Genomic DNA, 17,797 nt, shown 5'->3' on the forward strand with positions numbered 1-17,797 from the left:
GTGCCTCCAGCACAGCCTTGGGAAGGCTGTTCTCTGCATGAGAAAGTTGCTGCGAGCAGGAATGCCTTAAGGACTGTGACATTCCCAGGTACAATGGCAATGGGAGCCACCTGTGAGCTATAAATAGCACTAACATCCTTTCTCTCCAGTGAGAGAAAGGCATCCCAAGCAGGCATTTTTGTGGGTGCTTGTGAAAATGAACAAAGCTTTGAAGAGCTTTTATTTACACTCTCTTTGCAAGGCTGGAAATTTTCTTAGAAAGTAGTGACTAGTTTTTGTTACCGGCTCTGAATTTTGCATTTATTTTAAAGGAAAGTAGTGGGATTTATTTCTTCTTGATTTTTTTAAAAAATGATCATATATAATTTTAATATTTTTTACCTCAACTGTGTGTGAAGAGCTATTGTGGCAGGAGAGCTAGGATCACAAGTATTCATTTTCAAAAATCCTCTCTGCAATTGCAGGAAAAGGGGAAAAAACCCAAGAACCTAGATTCAGTCTTATATAAATCTTATATGCATTTTTAACAAAATAATGAAAATGTTTTGGTTTAAAGAATTAAGCAAGTAATGCAGGATGTTTGGGCAAGTTTTGTGGTGTTTACACTGAGAGACCAGACATCAATTGTGATTGCAGTAAAAGGAAAAGCTTTGCATGCCTATCTGACAAGCTCTTCCTATGGTTTGATAGGAAACAAAGATGGCTTTGTTAAGGAGCTGTGAAGACCTGAGAGCAACACTGGCAAAAAGGAGCCTTTTCAAAATATTTAGTGTTCGCTTGATGAAGTCTTGTCATAACATGATAAAGCCTTACCTGTTATGCAACTCACCATTGCTCTTTAAAGACAGTAGAAAATACAAGGTCTACAAAACAAACATTTTGCTCTGTTATAACCAAAAAAACCCCTGTACAAGATCAGTTAGTGGAGCTGGAGGAATTAGTCCAGCTTTTAAATATGCAAGAGGAGCTGTAATTTTTTTGCAGTGATTCCAACTAATCTAATTATAGATTAGGCTGTTTTACTGACAACCCTTAGGCCAGCGGGCAGCGCTGCTGCTGGTAAAACGCTGTGATTTTTCGTGCTGCCACAAGATGGCAGGAAAAAACAATGTTGGGGAATTTAAAAATACACAACGATAGGCATGGCAGAGCAGAACACACTCCTGACCGGCATTTAAAGGGAAAGCTTGCAAGAAACTGTGCAGCTTGGATGGAAGAAAACTGTGATGGACAGAATTAGTGAGATTGGTATTGACCTGGGTGTATACATCAAAAGATCTACACCATATCCTTTCTAATGCAGGTTTCCCGTATAAGAAAACCTGTGACAATGCTCATTTTTTCCTGTACACCGGGCAGTTTGGCCTGGTTTTTTTCTGCTGGCAAAATCTGTTGTACAAACCAGTTCAACTTAATGCACTCACCTAAAGTAAAAGCAGGGTAATTATTTTAGTCCTTTATACTTTCTTTATCCCAATATGATTCTCTTCCCATTCCCTGTTCTCCAGCCATAGTCGAAACAGAGCCAAGATAGAGGACAGTGCTCTGGCTTTTGGGAACAGGGGAGACACGAGGGGCAGCAGCTGGGCAGGAGGGCTAACATCCCTGGGTGCTAACAGGCTGTGGCACTGGGTTGCTGGGCTGGGCAGTGGGGTCAAATCAGTGTCCCTCCTACCTGTTCTCCTGGGAAAACTGCCCCTTCAGTGCAATGGGTGTCACAGGAGCTGCTGGGGCTTTGGAAGAGGGCTGATCATGCTCTCTCCTCAGCTGCTTTCACTTCAAATACTTTTCTTAAAGGAAAAAAACCCTCTATAAAAACGGAAATTGCTTTGGAAAGTACAACCAGACTGGCTGAGGGCTTTGAGTTATCCAAAGGCATTCCTCCTCAGCAGGCAGTGTGGTGGTTCCCCTGCATTCTTCTAACAGATAAAAGAAAGCTGTGGAAAATTCAAAGATTATTGTGTGTTGATGGCAATTACCAGGAGCTCATTAACTGGTAGAAGTTAATTCTGAATGGCAGCACTGCACAGACCTGGTGGGTGCTGGCCCTGCCACACCACTGCTGCCCAGCATGGCCCAGCCTGGCGTGACCCGCTGCGGCCTGGCCTGGCCTGGCCTTCTCTCCCTGAGACATCGAGGGTGTTCATCAGTAGCCTTTGTATTTCATCTAGTGAGGCCACAAAGCTCATGGTCATGGCAGCTGTGCTGCCCCGTGGCAGTGGCCTCCCCAGGGCCTTCTACAGCACCAACCTGCTCCTCACCCATCCAGCCTTTCTCCTTAACTATCCCGCCTTTCTCCTTACCCATCCAGCCTTTCTCCTTACCCATCCAGCCTGCTCCTTACCCATCCAGCCTGCTCCTCACCCATCCAGCCTTTCTCCTTACCCATCCAGCCTTTCTCCTTACCCATCCCGCCTTTCTCCTCACCCATCCAGCCTGCTCCTCACCCATCCAGCCTTTCTCCTTACCCATCCAGCCTTTCTCCTCACCCATCCCGCCTTTCTCCTCACCCATCCAGCCTGCTCCTCACCCATCCAGCCTTTCTCCTCACCCATCCAGCCTTTCTCCTCACCCATCCAGCCTTTCTCCTCACCCATCCAGCCTGCTCCTCACCCATCCAGCCTGCTCCTCACCCATCCAGCCTTTCTCCTTACCCATCCAGCCTTTCTCCTTACCCATCCCGCCTGCTCCTCACCCATCCAGCCTTTCTCCTTACCCATCCAGCCTTTCTCCTTACCCATCCAGCCTGCTCCTCACCCATCCAGCCTGCTCCTCACCCATCCAGCCTTTCTCCTTACCCATCCAGCCTTTCTCCTCACCCATCCAGCCTTTCTCCTTACCCATCCAGCCTGCTCCTCACCCATCCAGCCTGCTCCTTACCCATCCCGCCTTGCTCCTCACCCATCCAGCCTGCTCCTCACCCATCCCGCCTTTCTCCTTAACTATCCCGCCTTTCTCCTCACCCATCCAGCCTTTCTCCTCACCCATCCAGCCTGCTCCTCACCCATCCAGCCTTTCTCCTTACCCATCCAGCCTGCTCCTCACCCACCCAGCCTGCTCCTCACCCATCCCGCCTTTCTCCTTACCCATCCAGCCTGCTCTTCAGCTATTCATTCACCTTTCTTTCTCACCCAGCCTTCACCTCTCCTTTTCTTTTTTTCCCCCACAGCATGAGCTAACCTCCTGGGAACTGAAGGAGGCAAGGTGCTTGTTGGGGCCATGAGGGCAGTTAGGGACTTCTGTGCTAGGACCAGTTCTTCTGTTCAGTCAGTAGTAATTAAAAGTATCAAGAGGTTTAAGAAGTAGCGTATCTGTTGAAAGCTAAAAGCTGGAGGACACACAGCTGTCCTGTTTCTTATGCTGGCCTCTTTTAGACAGTGCCCTGGCCTGATGGAGAATGAACAACTAGCCAGCCCGTCAGGTCCAGCCTGCACTGGCTATTTTCCCACCTGTCTTATCAATGCTGTTTCCACACTATTCATTACTAAATACTGAATTCTATAACATGGGCACCAAACATCTAGAATCTGCCTCCCAGCCTGGCAATACATTTGTCACTATGAACTAAGATTCGTTTCACAGTGGCAACATGGAGGACAATGACAAGGCATCAAGAGTGAGGAAGTAAAGGCAAAATGCTTAAAGCAACTTTTGAACTGTTGTGATGATGAGGGAAAAGAACTGATGATACAGGTGCCCATCACCTGGGCAGGAGCACCCTTGCCCCATGAGATGATGTGAATCCAGTGACTTCACACCTTTCCTCTACAGATTCTGATCCTACTTGGATTTTTAAGATATTCTTTCTTGTATTGCTTCTTTAGGGAAAATTATTTTGGTCCTAGCTTGGTTCTGCAGTTAGCAGCTTCATTTTGTGAGGAAATCAAGTGATGGAAGGTCTGCAGCTGCTGGCAACACCACAAGAACACAGCCAGCATCCAGGAGCCTTCTTTTGCCTCTTGGCTACCCACCTCTGAGTTATGGGGTCCCATCAGCCTTCCTGGTATTTAATAGGCTAATCTGAGCACAAAATTACTTTGAATTTAGCTCATGCAGGACATCCTACAACCTGGGTCCTTTTGCCAGGCTTTCAGCACCTCATTGTCTAGGTTAAAACAGTTCCAGGGTATGCTTAATGTGAGGTGAGCAAGCCTTTACACATTGAGGTGTTAGTAGATATGTGTGTATAGGGAAAATAACACTCTCTAGACACCTGTTCCCCTTTGGTGCTTGGACGGAAAATCCTCCCCTTTCAGCACTAAAGCATTAACTGCAAGTGTCAATTTGCTATCTTTTTAAGAGAAAACAGTAGTGAGAAACCATTCACTACAGGTGGTTCATCCACAAAGCAAGGGCAAATTCAGGGCTGTCCAGGAATTTGAAACCATTGGGTAGAAGGGATTTTATATTTCTATTTTAGTAGGAAAAGGGATTTTCTAGTCTATTCTACTGGTAAAAACTCTATCTGTTTTTAATTTTTGTTCTGTTAAGCAAGGTGTATATACCTGAGAGGGAACAAACACATGTGCACATCATCTCTGAAGGGAAGAATCCCCTGCATAGGTGACATAATCACACTTGTGGTGCTGGGTGAGGTCTTGAGAGGGCTACACTGATCTCTGCTCTTCTCCTGGCACTTTTTGCTATTGCCACGAGTAAGGGCTGACATTGGATGGGTCAGTCTTAAGCCAAAAGATCTAATCTGAAATGCAGGGGCCCATTGTTATGTGAGCTTAATGGGGCCCTTCTCTCTATTTCTGAGACTGTCAGGCACAGGAAGGTGGTTGCTGACTGTTGGAACAGAAAAATGTGTCACAGAGCTGAGGTACTTTTCTTATCCTGACTTACTTAATGTCTGTCCCACCTCCTTCTTGCATGAAGATGTCTGTCATGCCTGTCCCACTTTCTGCCTTTCTAGGGTCATAAACAATTATGATTATCAAGTAACTTCATCTCATTTCTCTATTGGCTTAACTGTTCCCTTGATGGATCACAGACTGGGCGACGACAGGCAAAAAAATCTCTCTCATTAAAATCTTGAACTCCCTCTGCTCTCAGAGGTGCTGGGAACACCCCTTGCACACAGGCAGCCTTGCCTTATGCCCGGTTACATCTCCTCCAAGCAGGATGGTGTATCTTGACTTTACAGCTGCTCTATGTGGCTACACATGCTTTCACAGCAGGATCTACCAGCACCAACCACCCCCCTTGCAGGGATCTGAAAGAATGCTGTCTTTTGGCACAGGAATGAGCCTGCTGTCCCCAGAGAACATAAAGACAAAATCCTGGCCAAAGAGGGAGCCATGAGAACAGAGCTAAGGTTATGACTTCGTAAATGTTTATCTTCAGTCTGTATTTGATGTCTGGATAATAAGGTGACCAGTCTCTTACAGAAATGTAAGGCAGGTTAAACAACAGACGGGCACAGAGTAGTTTCTTAAGCTGCAACACAGAGCGTGTACAGGGCCTTACCATTCCCACATGTCACCTTTGTGGCTGAAGGATGCTTTCATTCAGTGTCTCTTCCTAAGCCCTTCAGATCTGAGCTGTAAGTATCGTTGATAGAGCTGTGCTTCTTTTTTTTCCCTAAAAAGAATGGCTTTCCCTTTGTACTGTTTGCATTTTGTCATTGCTGCTTTGGTTCACTTACCGTTTTCCTCAGTTGGGTAAAGAAGCTGTCTGTGAAAACAAGAATGAAAAAAAAAAAAAGAAAATTATCAAAGATAGTTTTTTTATATAAACGGGGAAAAGATGTTTCAAAGTGAGTCTATCAGGTTATACACCTAAGTATTATTTCTGCCCTTGAAAATCTTTCACTTACAGTGCTTAATTGGTCTGTGCAAATCCATTGCCAAAGAGGTAATTGACCATTTTTATAGAAGGATCAGAAACAAAACCACTCCAGGCTATTGTTCTAAAAATTTTAAAAAAGAAAAAAGAAAAAAGAAAAAAAAAAAAAAAAAAAAAAAAAAAAAAAAGGAATTACAGAAAGAATATATTTCAGGGCATCATCCAGCCTCTCCTGAAACCATGCAAATTCACTTGGTGAAAACAACAGCAGACACAATTAAATGAGTTGTATATGAAGAACTGAGATCTCAAATGTGATATTATGCAGAAGGTAAAGAGCCTGTACTAAATAAGTAACAGCTCAACGTGTTACCAAGGGTGCACTTTGATTTTGATGAATGTTAAAAGAACCTTTAGCCTTGAAAATAAAGAGGATAATTTCTCTCTAGGCAATGCCTGCTCGTGAAAGCCATAAAATAAGAGCACTGGAGCCCTAATTTTATAGTGCTTTTTAAATGATTTTCAAATGGTCCAGCTGCTTTGTGCCACAATAGCACAAGGCAGAGATATTTACGTCGGCAATAACAAGCATGCATCAGCCTGCCTGAGCTGCTCTCCGCAGGCAGCCTGCGGGAGGCGAAACACACGTGGAAAGATGATACTTGCCAATGTGGATTGATCACAATCACACCCTGGTCAGAGCCATCCTGGGAAGCCGCTTTTTTCCAGACAACTTGATTGTTCTCCTTGTCTGTGTGTTGCCTGCGAAGCACAGGATCTATGCGGCTCCAGTTCTATTTTGACACTTGAGAGCCCGCCAGCAATGTGTGCCTCTTAGGCCACACCGTCCTTGGCAGACGTCTCTTTTTGGAAATAGGAGGGCAAATTCAACCCTGGTTACGCTGCTGGTTTGGGGTGGGAGTTTCCACAAGGACTAGTGTGGTCCCAGCTTTGGTGTTCTGATGCAGCACTGCATTATCTTTTCCAGAAATGCATGCATGTGGCAAGTGAGCTCTTGGCAAATGCTATGGAATTCTGCTGAGATGCTGAATTTCCACCAGCAACTTTCCCCAGGTATATCACCTCTGCATGTTTAGGATTTCAGTCTAAAACTACAATTTATTTTCCAAACAAATACTCTAAGATGAGAACTACCCTGGGGTGGTCTAGTTTTGCTTGCCAATTTGGGTAGTCGTTTCAACAGTTTAAAAAAGTTTCAATTTTTTTCTTTACAGTCCCCTCTCTTTGGTGAGACATTAACAAAAGACAGGGTACAGGGAGAAACGTACCTTCTGAGCAGCAGAATATGCTTTAAAGAGCAGTTCCTTTATGAAACATTCCATGAAAATTAAATAACTTGTCTCTTTCCATGTTCACTCATGTTAGAGGCACAGCAATATTCAAGTATAAGAACTTTGGTGGGAACAGGAAATTTTGAGCATGGGAGAAATGTCTAATTTTTGGCCGATTTTTATTTTATTTGCAGTAATTCTCACATCCATAAAGCTGAGACAGAGCTGGGCAGAGGACATGGCAGGAAGAAGTTATGTCTGGAAAGTCCTCAGCCATTGAGCATCTATTGTCACCAGCGTGAGAAAACTCTCCCATCTGGGTGACTTCTTGTTGGGCAATATTTTCCCCTTTTCAATTGCTGATCCCAATCAGCAAAACAGGTTAGCATCTTTTTGTGTCCAGAGGTATACTTAAAAGCTTTAATTTTAAACTGGAGCCTATTTTCTCTTGGAGTTGAGTTTTAAGAGTTTTAATGAGCAGAATGGACAGCAAATTAGGAATGTATCCCAGAGGAATACCTAGTATATTTGCTGCTTTCAGTTAACCAACTGATTGAGGAAGGACAGGAGCATGCAAAATTCAGAAACATTCTATATCCTAAACAAAGAGGGAAAATAGATTTGATGCCAAAACTTTAGGTCATCTTTTCCTTTCATCTTTATCACATATTCAGTTTGTTTGCCTGACATTTTTCCTTGTGGCTTTGTGTTCTTTTAATTTCATACGAGTTTAGTTTAGATAGGTGTATACTGCATCTCAGTTCAGTATGTAAATCCTGCAGCTTGATGAAATTGCCCACAACTGGATAACTCTTTGGATAGCATTGCCTAGAGGAAAGCAGCAGAGTATCTTAAGGTAAGCCAGCATAAAGGAAGTAGATCTGCTTTTTCTAAGAATACAGCAAATAAAGATTTTTCCTTTCAAAACAGAAAGGAATACATGTAGTGCTATTCCAGGCTGTGCGGAATAGTGCCATGGTCACAGATTGCATAAGTTTGTACTTCTGCCTCACTTGTATATCATCTCATCTCATCTCTGAGAGATACAATTTACAGAAGCTGAGATAAAGTAGCCTGCAGGGTATTACATACAGCCCTTTCGTAAATCAAGAACTGCTTTTTGTTACTAGAGATCTGAGTCCAAAACCAGAGGAAAACACATGGCATTTGGCTTTGTAAATGGCCGATTGGCATATCTCTGCAATAGCTCTTTGCAGCTTTTGGCTGTTTCTCAAACTAGAAAGTAACTAATTTTAGTTATTTTTGTTGTGTATTCTGACAAATCAATACAGGAAAAAAAAAAAAAAGAAGTTTGGTGATTTCTGACTGAGAGCTCAGAACTATCTTCTCTTTTATAATTACTTTTCTTTTTTCTGTCCTGCTACAGAAGATACATTCTGATGATTACCAGCACACCATGTGTGATCCTTGCCACTGATGGGGATATGGTTTTATTGGTCACTCCTAATCTCTCAGGATCCTGCTGTTTTCCCACGTGCCAATGAGACAATGTCTGTAAGTGGATAATTAGGCTTACCTGAGTGGTTGAGTGACATTTAGTTAATGCTGCTAAAGTAATTTGTGATTGCTTAATGCGAGTGCTGTGTAAGAGCAGCAGTTTTACCATCGGTAGAGGGACTCGCCACTTGCCCTTGTTAATGCACACAGTATGTATAGAAATGTGCAACAAGGTCAAAGTCAATTGTGTCTTCTATGAAAGCTCATGATTACAAGTAGTTCAAGTTATCTTGTTGCCTTGTAATGTATTCCTGTCTGTAGAGCCCAGTGCCCACCACACTCTGAGACATTTTTCCCCTTTGAGAGGCATAAGAAAACATAAGGTAGTAGAAGAATGGCAAAAGGTTGTGATTTCTGAATATGCTCATGACATATTTGGAAATGCAAAATTCCAACTTATTTAACTTCTGAAAATAAATTAATTTAACAAGTTTTACTGACCACAATCACATTGAGGACTGCTGGCCGGAACACTCTACAAAAATTCACTTCAGGTAGCTCAGATCCTTCTGTAAGTGAATTTGAAATATGTATGTTGAACACACTGAGGTTTTAGCGTGGCTTGTAACCATTTTGCCTCAGCCTGTAACTGTACAGTGTTTCTTTGCTGAAGTGATATTAGCCTTGCTAATCTGGTTAAACACCAATTAATAAACCTGCCTGCTTAAGATCAGCATGAAGTTTGACTTCTGCAGGACATTTTACATATAGTGCCCTCAGCTGCTTATTATGTAGCACTTCCGAAAACACTGTACCTCTAAACCCAAAGGGTCTTGGCCTTAGCCTTGTGTATCAGCAGTGGCTGATAGCCAGACAAATATTTAATAATCGCTTTGTTGACAACTTCAAAGTCCTCCAGGATGAAAGTCATAATATTAAGTCAGCCATCCCTACTTTATTTTATGATATATTTAGCTTGTTTAAAGACGCTGAACATCAGATTTCTGATAAAGGCATAAGGAGAAATATTTCTTATAAAATACACCATTAATTCTAGATTGATCTTTGATTTCCAAGTAGCTGCTCAGAAACTGCACATAACTGGTTCCACAGAAACAAGTAGTGACAATATATGGTACTGTTCTGGGTTGTTTTAGCTCTGGCAGAAGTCCTGATGCTGGCATGGGTTTGCTCAGTAACAGAAACGTCCACTGTTTATTAACTTCACTGAGTACTGGGTTGGGCCCTAGATGCACATACTCTCTCTATTGCCCATTTCTGTCTCCTGAAGAGCCCATGAAACATTATTCTCAGGTGTTGTTCTTGTTTGTCTTATTGATTTTGGCACAATAAAGAAAATTCCAACTGTAGTACTTGACCAACTTCCAGTTTCACTGTTTGCAGTCTGTAACTCGTATTTAAGCTGATGTTAGTGATCAGCTGTTGCATTAACAAAGAAACCTGTTTACATTTTTATTTCTGTTAGCTGAATGTTCTCAAAGTTCACCTTTTCCTTACTACACATCCACACTGTTGTTATCTATATATTTTTTTCATTTTATTCCCCACCATTTTTTTCTCCCTACAAGACAGAATGTGATTGAAAGAAAAATCCAAGAGTAGTTTGGAAATATATGTACTCACAGGCATTAAAAGGAGGTCTTAAAACTGCACTTAAAAGGCTGTCTAAAATCAAACATTGCTGTTATGAGAACACAGTTTCAGTGATTTTTGTCTTAAACCTTTGCCTGTACTACCTGTCAGGCTCAATTCTACAAATCCTTATTTCCGCACATGGTTCTAAAATAAGTAAAAGAGTTCTTTCCCAGTGTAGTTACAAGGTTTAATCGGAAAAGCCAGGGTCAGTTTCCCACTCTCCTGGCCAAGGCAGCAGTTCAGCCAAGCACTGCACGTTGTTGTGGCTTCTGCCTCAGCACGGGCAGGCTCTGACCAGGGCCCGTGCTGCTGGGTGTCCCCACACACTGTGCACCGCCCGCCTGCCGCCTGCAGGTGCAGGGACATCAGGAAGCAGGCAGCAATTTGTAAAACCAAGTTTTGTAAGAGCAGATTATTTCCCCAGTGTCGCTTAGCTCATTTTTTGGCTTTGCTGTTTCATAGCTAAAAGAATGGCCACTTAAGCTGAAATCAGCAGGCAATCAGCAGGGTTATTAGTTCCCCCCTGTTTCTCTCCTGGAGGAATTACTGTAATTCCTAGATATTTCAACAAGTTTGCAACCTGATGATGGTGGGAAAACCCTTGTTTTGGCATAACACTGGGCACTAGGCATGTTGAGTGCAGATGATTGCATGCTTTCGCTATGCTTCAGAGTGAAATATCCATCTGCACAGTTTTCAGAAATAGTGAAGTCTGCTGTCATTCAGAATATCCATAGATCTATCAGAAATTACAACTGCAAATCAAGTTGTCATATAAACAGCCAAAATCAGAATACTTTATAATGTGAAAATTTCCATTCTAGTTAAAATTACACTAAAAAAAAGGTAAAAACCCAATTATTGTTCAATTTTAAGGCTGCTCAGGATCATGAGTCTGTATTGTGCTTTGTATGGTAAATGCTGTAGCATTTATAAAATCAGCATGTTGCACAATTATGAAATAATACGAAGCAGTAAAGAGAGCCTAATTCTCTTTTTAATTGTTTTTCTGTGCATTAGGTTCTTTCTTTAAGGGATAGTCCTTCTGCTTTCTTCTGTGCTAATCTTTAGATAATTTTATGGCAATGAAGTTCACCAACGCTAACTAAATAAAGTTGGACAGCATATATTAATGAGTACTGTATTCCCCAGCCCTTCAGAACAGCTCAGCCTCCAGTAACACTTACATATTGCCTATGTAGAGAGATTAGGCCACTCTTCACCCACGTGATTTAATTCCACCTTGCAGCTGTCCAAAATATCTGGCCGTTCCTGGGCAGAGAGACTGCCAGGCTCAGAGCATTCCTGGGCTGACAGGGTCTGTCTTCAGGTGCTGACCCCTTTGGAGGCCTCATGCAGAGTCAGGCAGAGGAGAGAGGCCTGCTGGAAGCCGCTGCTGTGGAATGCACAGGGGAGGTTTTTGCTGAAGCAGGCTCTTTCTGCCGCTTGATGTTCCCAAGCAGGTGGCTGACTCTAAATACAGCTCGCGCCTTGACGCCTCCCTGGATTAGCTCAGCACTATGTCCCTGATGCAATGGGGAACAGCCAGAAAAATGAACGCTCTGCTTTAAATGAATCTTATGCAAAAAAATGCAACTGCCATCCTCACATAAAGCTATGGTGCTGTTCCTGCCAGCACAGAGCTTTCCCTGTGAAAGAAATGTCAGTGCAACCGAGACGCAGTCCCAAATGCCTCATGTGACCCAATTCTAAAAATAAGCTACCAGGAAAGAGGGGACAGCACAGCTTGAGGGTGAGCTCAAAATAAACACCATGAGAATGCTTGTCCTGGTCCTTACCCAAGGTTCACCAAGCCCACTGTCCCAGGCTTCACTATGGCTGAAAGTGATGCCTACAGAATATAAGAACACACAAGCATTAATTATACTTGTGTGTATAATAATAACAACATTCTCCCAGCTTCCAGCTGACTGCAGTTTATGAGCTTGCTGATCTGGATGGAGTTTCTAAGTATTTGGTAACCCTGAATGGATTCCTGTCCCTCAAACTTTTCCAGTTGCCCCTTGAATGTCTATAGGCTCTTACTTTGCAGCATCCTGTGGCATGGTGTTACAGGTAAACCCCTCCTCTTGTTTCAGACCTGATTTCTACTGACTTCATCTGATGCCCTCAGTTCTTGTACTGGAAAATAAAACTAACAGAAGTTTTCACTGGAACTCTACATGGGTCCCTTCAGGTGACACTGGGTTTGTGATTGCTTTAAGCAGATTTATGTCTGCTAGAGCTGTAGCTGGGACAGTTCCTTTCACTTGCACCTTCTCCCAGGTTGGGTAGACCCTCTTGACAAATGTGCATTTTCTGAATGAAGTGCCACTGGGGAGGCAGTATTTTTCCCTCATTTTGGTTCCTTTACCTAACTTCTCAAACCAACATTTGAAATACAAGTTTTTATGCTGATAGTGGAAAGCAGTGAGGTATTAATCTCATGTCACACTATGACTTGAATTATCTGTAGTGTAAGTGACAGGTGAGGAGGTCTCTTTTCCTCTTAGCACATTGCAGCAGACAATGCTTTCTGTTTTAGAAGAAGTTACAGGACTATTCTGCTTTTGCTTATGTCGACTGAAATCTTTTTCCCTGCACAAATGTGCACTCAAAGTAAATCTGTATATAAAAAAAGCAATACAGACAGGCAGGAAATATAAGCAACACTGACTCCACAGATTAAAAACACTTCTGTGGTTTGACAATGCCCTTGAAAAATGTTTCTACCTAATTCATTCCTTTTACTGAGGTAAGTTGTGCTTACAAGATCACTACCATGCCATTGGTGGCATGGATGCCCTACTGACTCAGCTTCACTCTGTGCTCTTCCCTTCTCTGCCCCTGGTGAAACAATACTCTCCCAGGATGAGCAGTATGTTCAAGAGCAGGTACTAATTTACAACAGGAGCAGCTTTCACAGCTGTGGCTTTGTAGGACAGATGCTCGGAGACATGCAAAACATTATCCTGATGGGGGGATTCCATTAATCTTGCTCACATGCGTCTAATTTTGCCCAGCCTAAAGCCATTAAGATGCATTATTTCACTCACATGAATTTCAGATTTTTCAATGCCATGTCTTCAAAAGGTTTCCAGACTAAAGCCTACCGTAATGTGAATGAGGTATAAATTATAATGAAATATTAACTCATATAAATCCCTATTAATTTTAATGGAGAACTTCAAAGCAAACAAAGCTCCTCCTCCACTGCTCTGCTGCTTTGTGAGGTATAAAAATTGTCCTAGCACTGTTGGGTTTTAAATGTGATTTCCTATTTGATCATTTCACAAATCTTACCTTTCTCTCAACAGCGGAGCTCTTTTGCAAGGTTTAGGAAAATCCTAACAGTCAAACTGATGTCTGAAATAGTCTTAAATAAGCTTACTTTGCAAAACACTTGTGTACATTGAAATAGGGAGGGATTTCTCTCCAAGATTATAACCTCCCCAAGGATGAAGAAAGAAATGTGGTCTGGAAAGAAAGAGGTTCAACTCACAAGTCATCATTATGTTAGTCTTCTAAAAACCTAGCAAGTCTGTTTCAGCAGAGAATAAAATGATCAGAAGTGATACTTCAAATGCAAACAAGCAAGCAGAAAAGTATTTATTTAATCTGACAGGGAATCTTTATAAGGTCAACTAATCAATAAATCCAACCAGCAGCAAAGGGCAAAACCAAATTTGATTATCACTTCATGGTTCACCAGAAGGTAACAAGCTAATTTTCAGGCAGAGTGGTAGCAAGAATTTCAAACACTGTTGCTGTATTAAAAATCACGTTGGTTTAAGTACTGATTAACTGCTGACAGGAAAAGTGACATCCTCGAAACAGCTTAAAACTAATTTGTATCAATTAGGCCAAGCCACTGATGTAAGCTAAGTGCCTACCTGATATTAAACCACGGGTGATCCAACGCCACTGACACAGAACTGATTTGGGATAATTTGGAGTGCAAGCGAACTGATGAGTCCAACTCACAAAATGCTTTGAAGACCTGACATATTCTTTTTAATGTCCTCAATATGCTACAAGATATACATTATCTTTCTGAAAACGTATTTAAGAAGAAAAGACTCATGGGGTTTGCTGACCAAGGCTGCAGAAACATCACAAACATTTATTCTGATGGTGTGGGTCTTGTGGCTGTCACAGCTTTCTATAACACCATAATATTTAGCAGACAAGCAAGAGAAGAACGTTTCTGTAGGAGTGCCTGGACTCCCAAGAAACTGCCCTTGTCACATCATCAGGCCTGAAACACAAAATTTTCCTTTGGAGAACATGCATGTGAAAACTGTAACCAAACTGAGAAAGATGATTGTGTTACACGCCCAAGTAAAGGGGATTCAAACACCCTTTACAGCTAGATGCAAATATTGAACTTGCCTCTGGCATGAGCAGAAACCATGGACAAACTTGGTCTGTCTTAACCACTTCAGTGGATTCATCCAGTAGCACCACTCAGGCACAGCAGTTCCACTCCGTGCAGTGGTGACAGTTGGCTGTGCTGGTTTTGGAGGGACTGGGCTATCAGAATTAATCCATTTACTGTTCTGTTGGCCTTTTATTTCAATGCATCATTTTCTTTAATTTTTGTAATGTGCACTGATCATAGGAAGTTTTATATGCACAATGGCTCTGAAGGGTGAGACTCAGTAAAGTGAATATAGATCGGGTTGCCTGTTCAGCAGTCCTTCCTTTGCCGTAGCTGAACATCCAGGTTCCGCAGGTGCTTCAGAAAACCACGATTGGGTGAAATCCATCGATGCTCCTTCACTGTCTTGATGGCTTCAACTAATGGGAGGTGGTGATTTATCATGAGATATGCTAGGACTAGAGAAGCTGATCTGCTTACTCCAACTGCACAATGTACCAATATTTTGGCTGGTAAAAAAAAAAATTACAACCATCAAGAGAAGCAGTACAGTGGATGAAGTTAAAATGTTTCTCTTCTCCTGTCCCCTCCCCTCCCTCTCATCTTTTTTGTGACATCAGCTTTGTGGGACCTAGTCAGAACTACATCCACATCCACAGCACTCCCTTCTGCCACCCACCGTGCAGGTGACCAGCACCTGGCAGGACACCATGTAGTGATTTGTCCACCGCTGAGCTTGCGGAGCTAACCTGTTATGTGAGGCTGCTGACTCGCATCAAAATGTGACCAACAATAATTTCATACCTCCTGGCGTGTTCAAGGCATTGTGGATAAATTGTGCAGCAGAGAAAAAGAACTGGCTGATATCAAAGCTTGGCAGGTCATGGGCTGGTACACCATAATAATCAATGGTTGCTCCATAGAAGTCCTGGCCTCCGTGGCTGTATGCTGTGCCATGGGCAGCATTTAAAACATGGGTCACACCCATCTTCCACAAAACAAATCTATTGTGTGCTGTTACCCTAAGGAAAAGACAGAGACAAATCAAGATGGGTGCAGTGATATTCCAAGAGCAGAAGCACTGAGATTACATCTCCCAAACCACTGTTGGAGCATCAGCCCATGCACTGCTTCTAAGGCTAATCGAGAAGGGAATACCAGTTTAGTCATATCGCATCTCAGAAATCGTGCTGTCTGCAGTGTAAATGACAGCAATTAGCAAAGCTATGAGCTGTCTAAAGCCGCACCCATGAGGCATACTAACAGAAGGTATGGCAGAGGCGTGTCCATAAAGCTGTACTTACAGGTCCCCTAAGAAGAGATTAGGCCAAACTTCATCAACGTGGTTACAAGAGGGCCGCCCAGTGTTCAGGAGCTGCTCGATTTCCTTGAGGGAGGGGACATCCTCCGGGCACGTCGGAGCGCCTTCGGGGTCCAGAGTGTGGGGCGCCTGTGGCCCAGACATGCTGAGATCCCGGGCAGAGGCCGCTGCCGCCGGCCGGAGGAACGGCCCTGGGGCGCTGCCAGCCCCGCTCCGTGCCGGGGCAGGCTGCCACACGGGCTGGGGCAGGGGCCGGGCAGCCAGGCTGCCCCTCACCCAGGGCTGGCCGCTCGCTCCGCGCTGCCCGACCGGCACAGCCGCCCCGAAGAGGTGCGGGTACCAAAGCGGGCATTGCTGGATCCTTACTGGCTCCAGCTGCTTCTCTGCTCGTCTCCAGAGCCGCGCTGCTCTGCCACACAGCAGCCGGGGACGTCAGCCACATGCGGCACAGCCCCCTGCCCGCAGGACACGCACTAACAACGCTGCCTGAGACTGTCCCCTGCCCTGCCTTCCACACTGCTGCGGCGGTCAGCGAGATCTGCGCAATCATCTGCAGCGACTAAAGCCTGATAAAGGAAGAATAGCAACCTGTCCCAGGAGCAATTGTCCGTCATTTAGTTTGAGGTGTTTAAACATAGCAGCGAAAGGGTCAGAAATTCACCAGCAGGTCCTACCAACACGGTCACCAGGAGGTTTAACACTAAGCATGATGATGCCTTACCTGTCACTGGTAATCTAGGGAAATTTATTTATTGAAGCTACTGGTTTTGCACCAAGTGAAATTATCTGACGTAACTGTACTTTATATTTTTAATATTTTCTATTGCAGTTCTTCACTGAGTTAATACAGTACACCTGCCACATATTGCATGATCCCTCCCTCTGTTGAAAGGGTAACAAAAGCCAGGAGTATAATGATTGTCAGGTGAAACTTGTAAGCCACTGAGTTAGTTTATATAGGAAGGTCTGGCGAGCCATAAATTGGATACCACCACCACCCCCTCCCCCCATATCAAATTGTAGTATGCTGGGTCTTTTCAAGTAAAGAAGTGCCTGTGCTTCTGCAGGATGATTCCTAGCAGGGGCCCGCAAAATTGTCAGTGGTGGAGCTACAAGGCAGAACAAATGAAATGGTGATGCTTTTCCTCTGTGAGCCAGGAATCCAGGAGAGAAGGTGACCCAAGAGGAGGAGCTTGCTGCTGAATTTCCCCTGTAGAAATAAAGGTCGTGAATAGAAGGAACTCTTGGTCAGGTCTGAGCCACCTCTATTCCATTTGCATTAAACTATAATGGTTTTGCTTTATTTTATCAAGAGACATATCATAGACATTCCAAGCTGGGTATTAAAGTCTGGACCAATTAACTGGGCTTAGGAGTACTCAGTGAGAGATCATCATAATACAATGCAATAGTTTTAAGCATCACAGGACAAAATTGATATGCAACAAGAGAAAAGTGACTTTATATAGAATATCTCATGAAGCATAAATTACCTATTTTCTGTGGTATTTAGGGAAGAAGTAGTTTAAAAGCTTCCAGTATACAAAGAGACTTGTTACTTCCCACTGCCATATATGTTCTGACCTAAAAGGTGAAATGAGGGAAACTATAAGTAAAAGTGCTGCAGTGCTTATTTAGAGGGCGTAGTGGGACAGGCAGCCAGCTGGCCAGACCCAGCAGAGGAGATGACTGGAAAAATGGCTGAAATTTTATTCCAAGCTCTATGTAATGCCCTTAATACATTACCTTCTTCTTCTGTTTTATTCTTGGGTTTGTTGTTTTTTTGGTAAACTAGTGTGCTTTAAGCTGATTGATATGGGCCCATGAATCAGGAAAATTAACTGACTGAGCAGGTTAAGTTGTTCAATTTAGTTTACTTTTCTCAGGTTCCTGGGTGGA

General features: G+C 43.3%; 1 protein-coding gene across 1 annotated transcript; it reads right to left on the minus strand.

Moving 5' to 3' along the window:
• Positions 1 to 13,796: 13,796 nt before the first annotated feature.
• Positions 13,797 to 16,060, minus strand: DUSP13A (dual specificity phosphatase 13A). The gene is made up of 3 exons (XM_066324076.1): positions 15,882 to 16,060; positions 15,382 to 15,599; positions 13,797 to 15,086 (listed from the first exon to the last, which is right to left on the minus strand). Exons 1-3 carry the CDS (start codon positions 16,040 to 16,042, stop codon positions 14,887 to 14,889), a joined length of 579 nt encoding a protein of 192 aa, XP_066180173.1. The 5' UTR covers positions 16,043 to 16,060; the 3' UTR covers positions 13,797 to 14,886.
• Positions 16,061 to 17,797: the final 1,737 nt, after the last annotated feature.

This window comes from Sylvia atricapilla, chromosome 8, assembly GCF_009819655.1.
Source record: "Sylvia atricapilla isolate bSylAtr1 chromosome 8, bSylAtr1.pri, whole genome shotgun sequence".
In the NCBI taxonomy this organism is placed as follows: Eukaryota; Metazoa; Chordata; class Aves; order Passeriformes; family Sylviidae; genus Sylvia; species Sylvia atricapilla.

Bases quoted from the DNA above. Each gene is read 5' to 3' on its own strand.
- DUSP13A (XM_066324076.1), bottom strand. From the start codon at position 16,042: ATGTCTGGGCCACAGGCGCCCCACACTCTGGACCCCGAAGGCGCTCCG. The intron at 15,600-15,881 runs GTAAGTACAGCT...TCTTTTCCTTAG, and splicing joins AATCTCTTCTTAGGGGACCT to GGTAACAGCACACAATAGAT. The intron at 15,087-15,381 runs GTATGAAATTAT...TTTTTTTACCAG, and splicing joins TGCCTTGAACACGCCAGGAG to CCAAAATATTGGTACATTGT.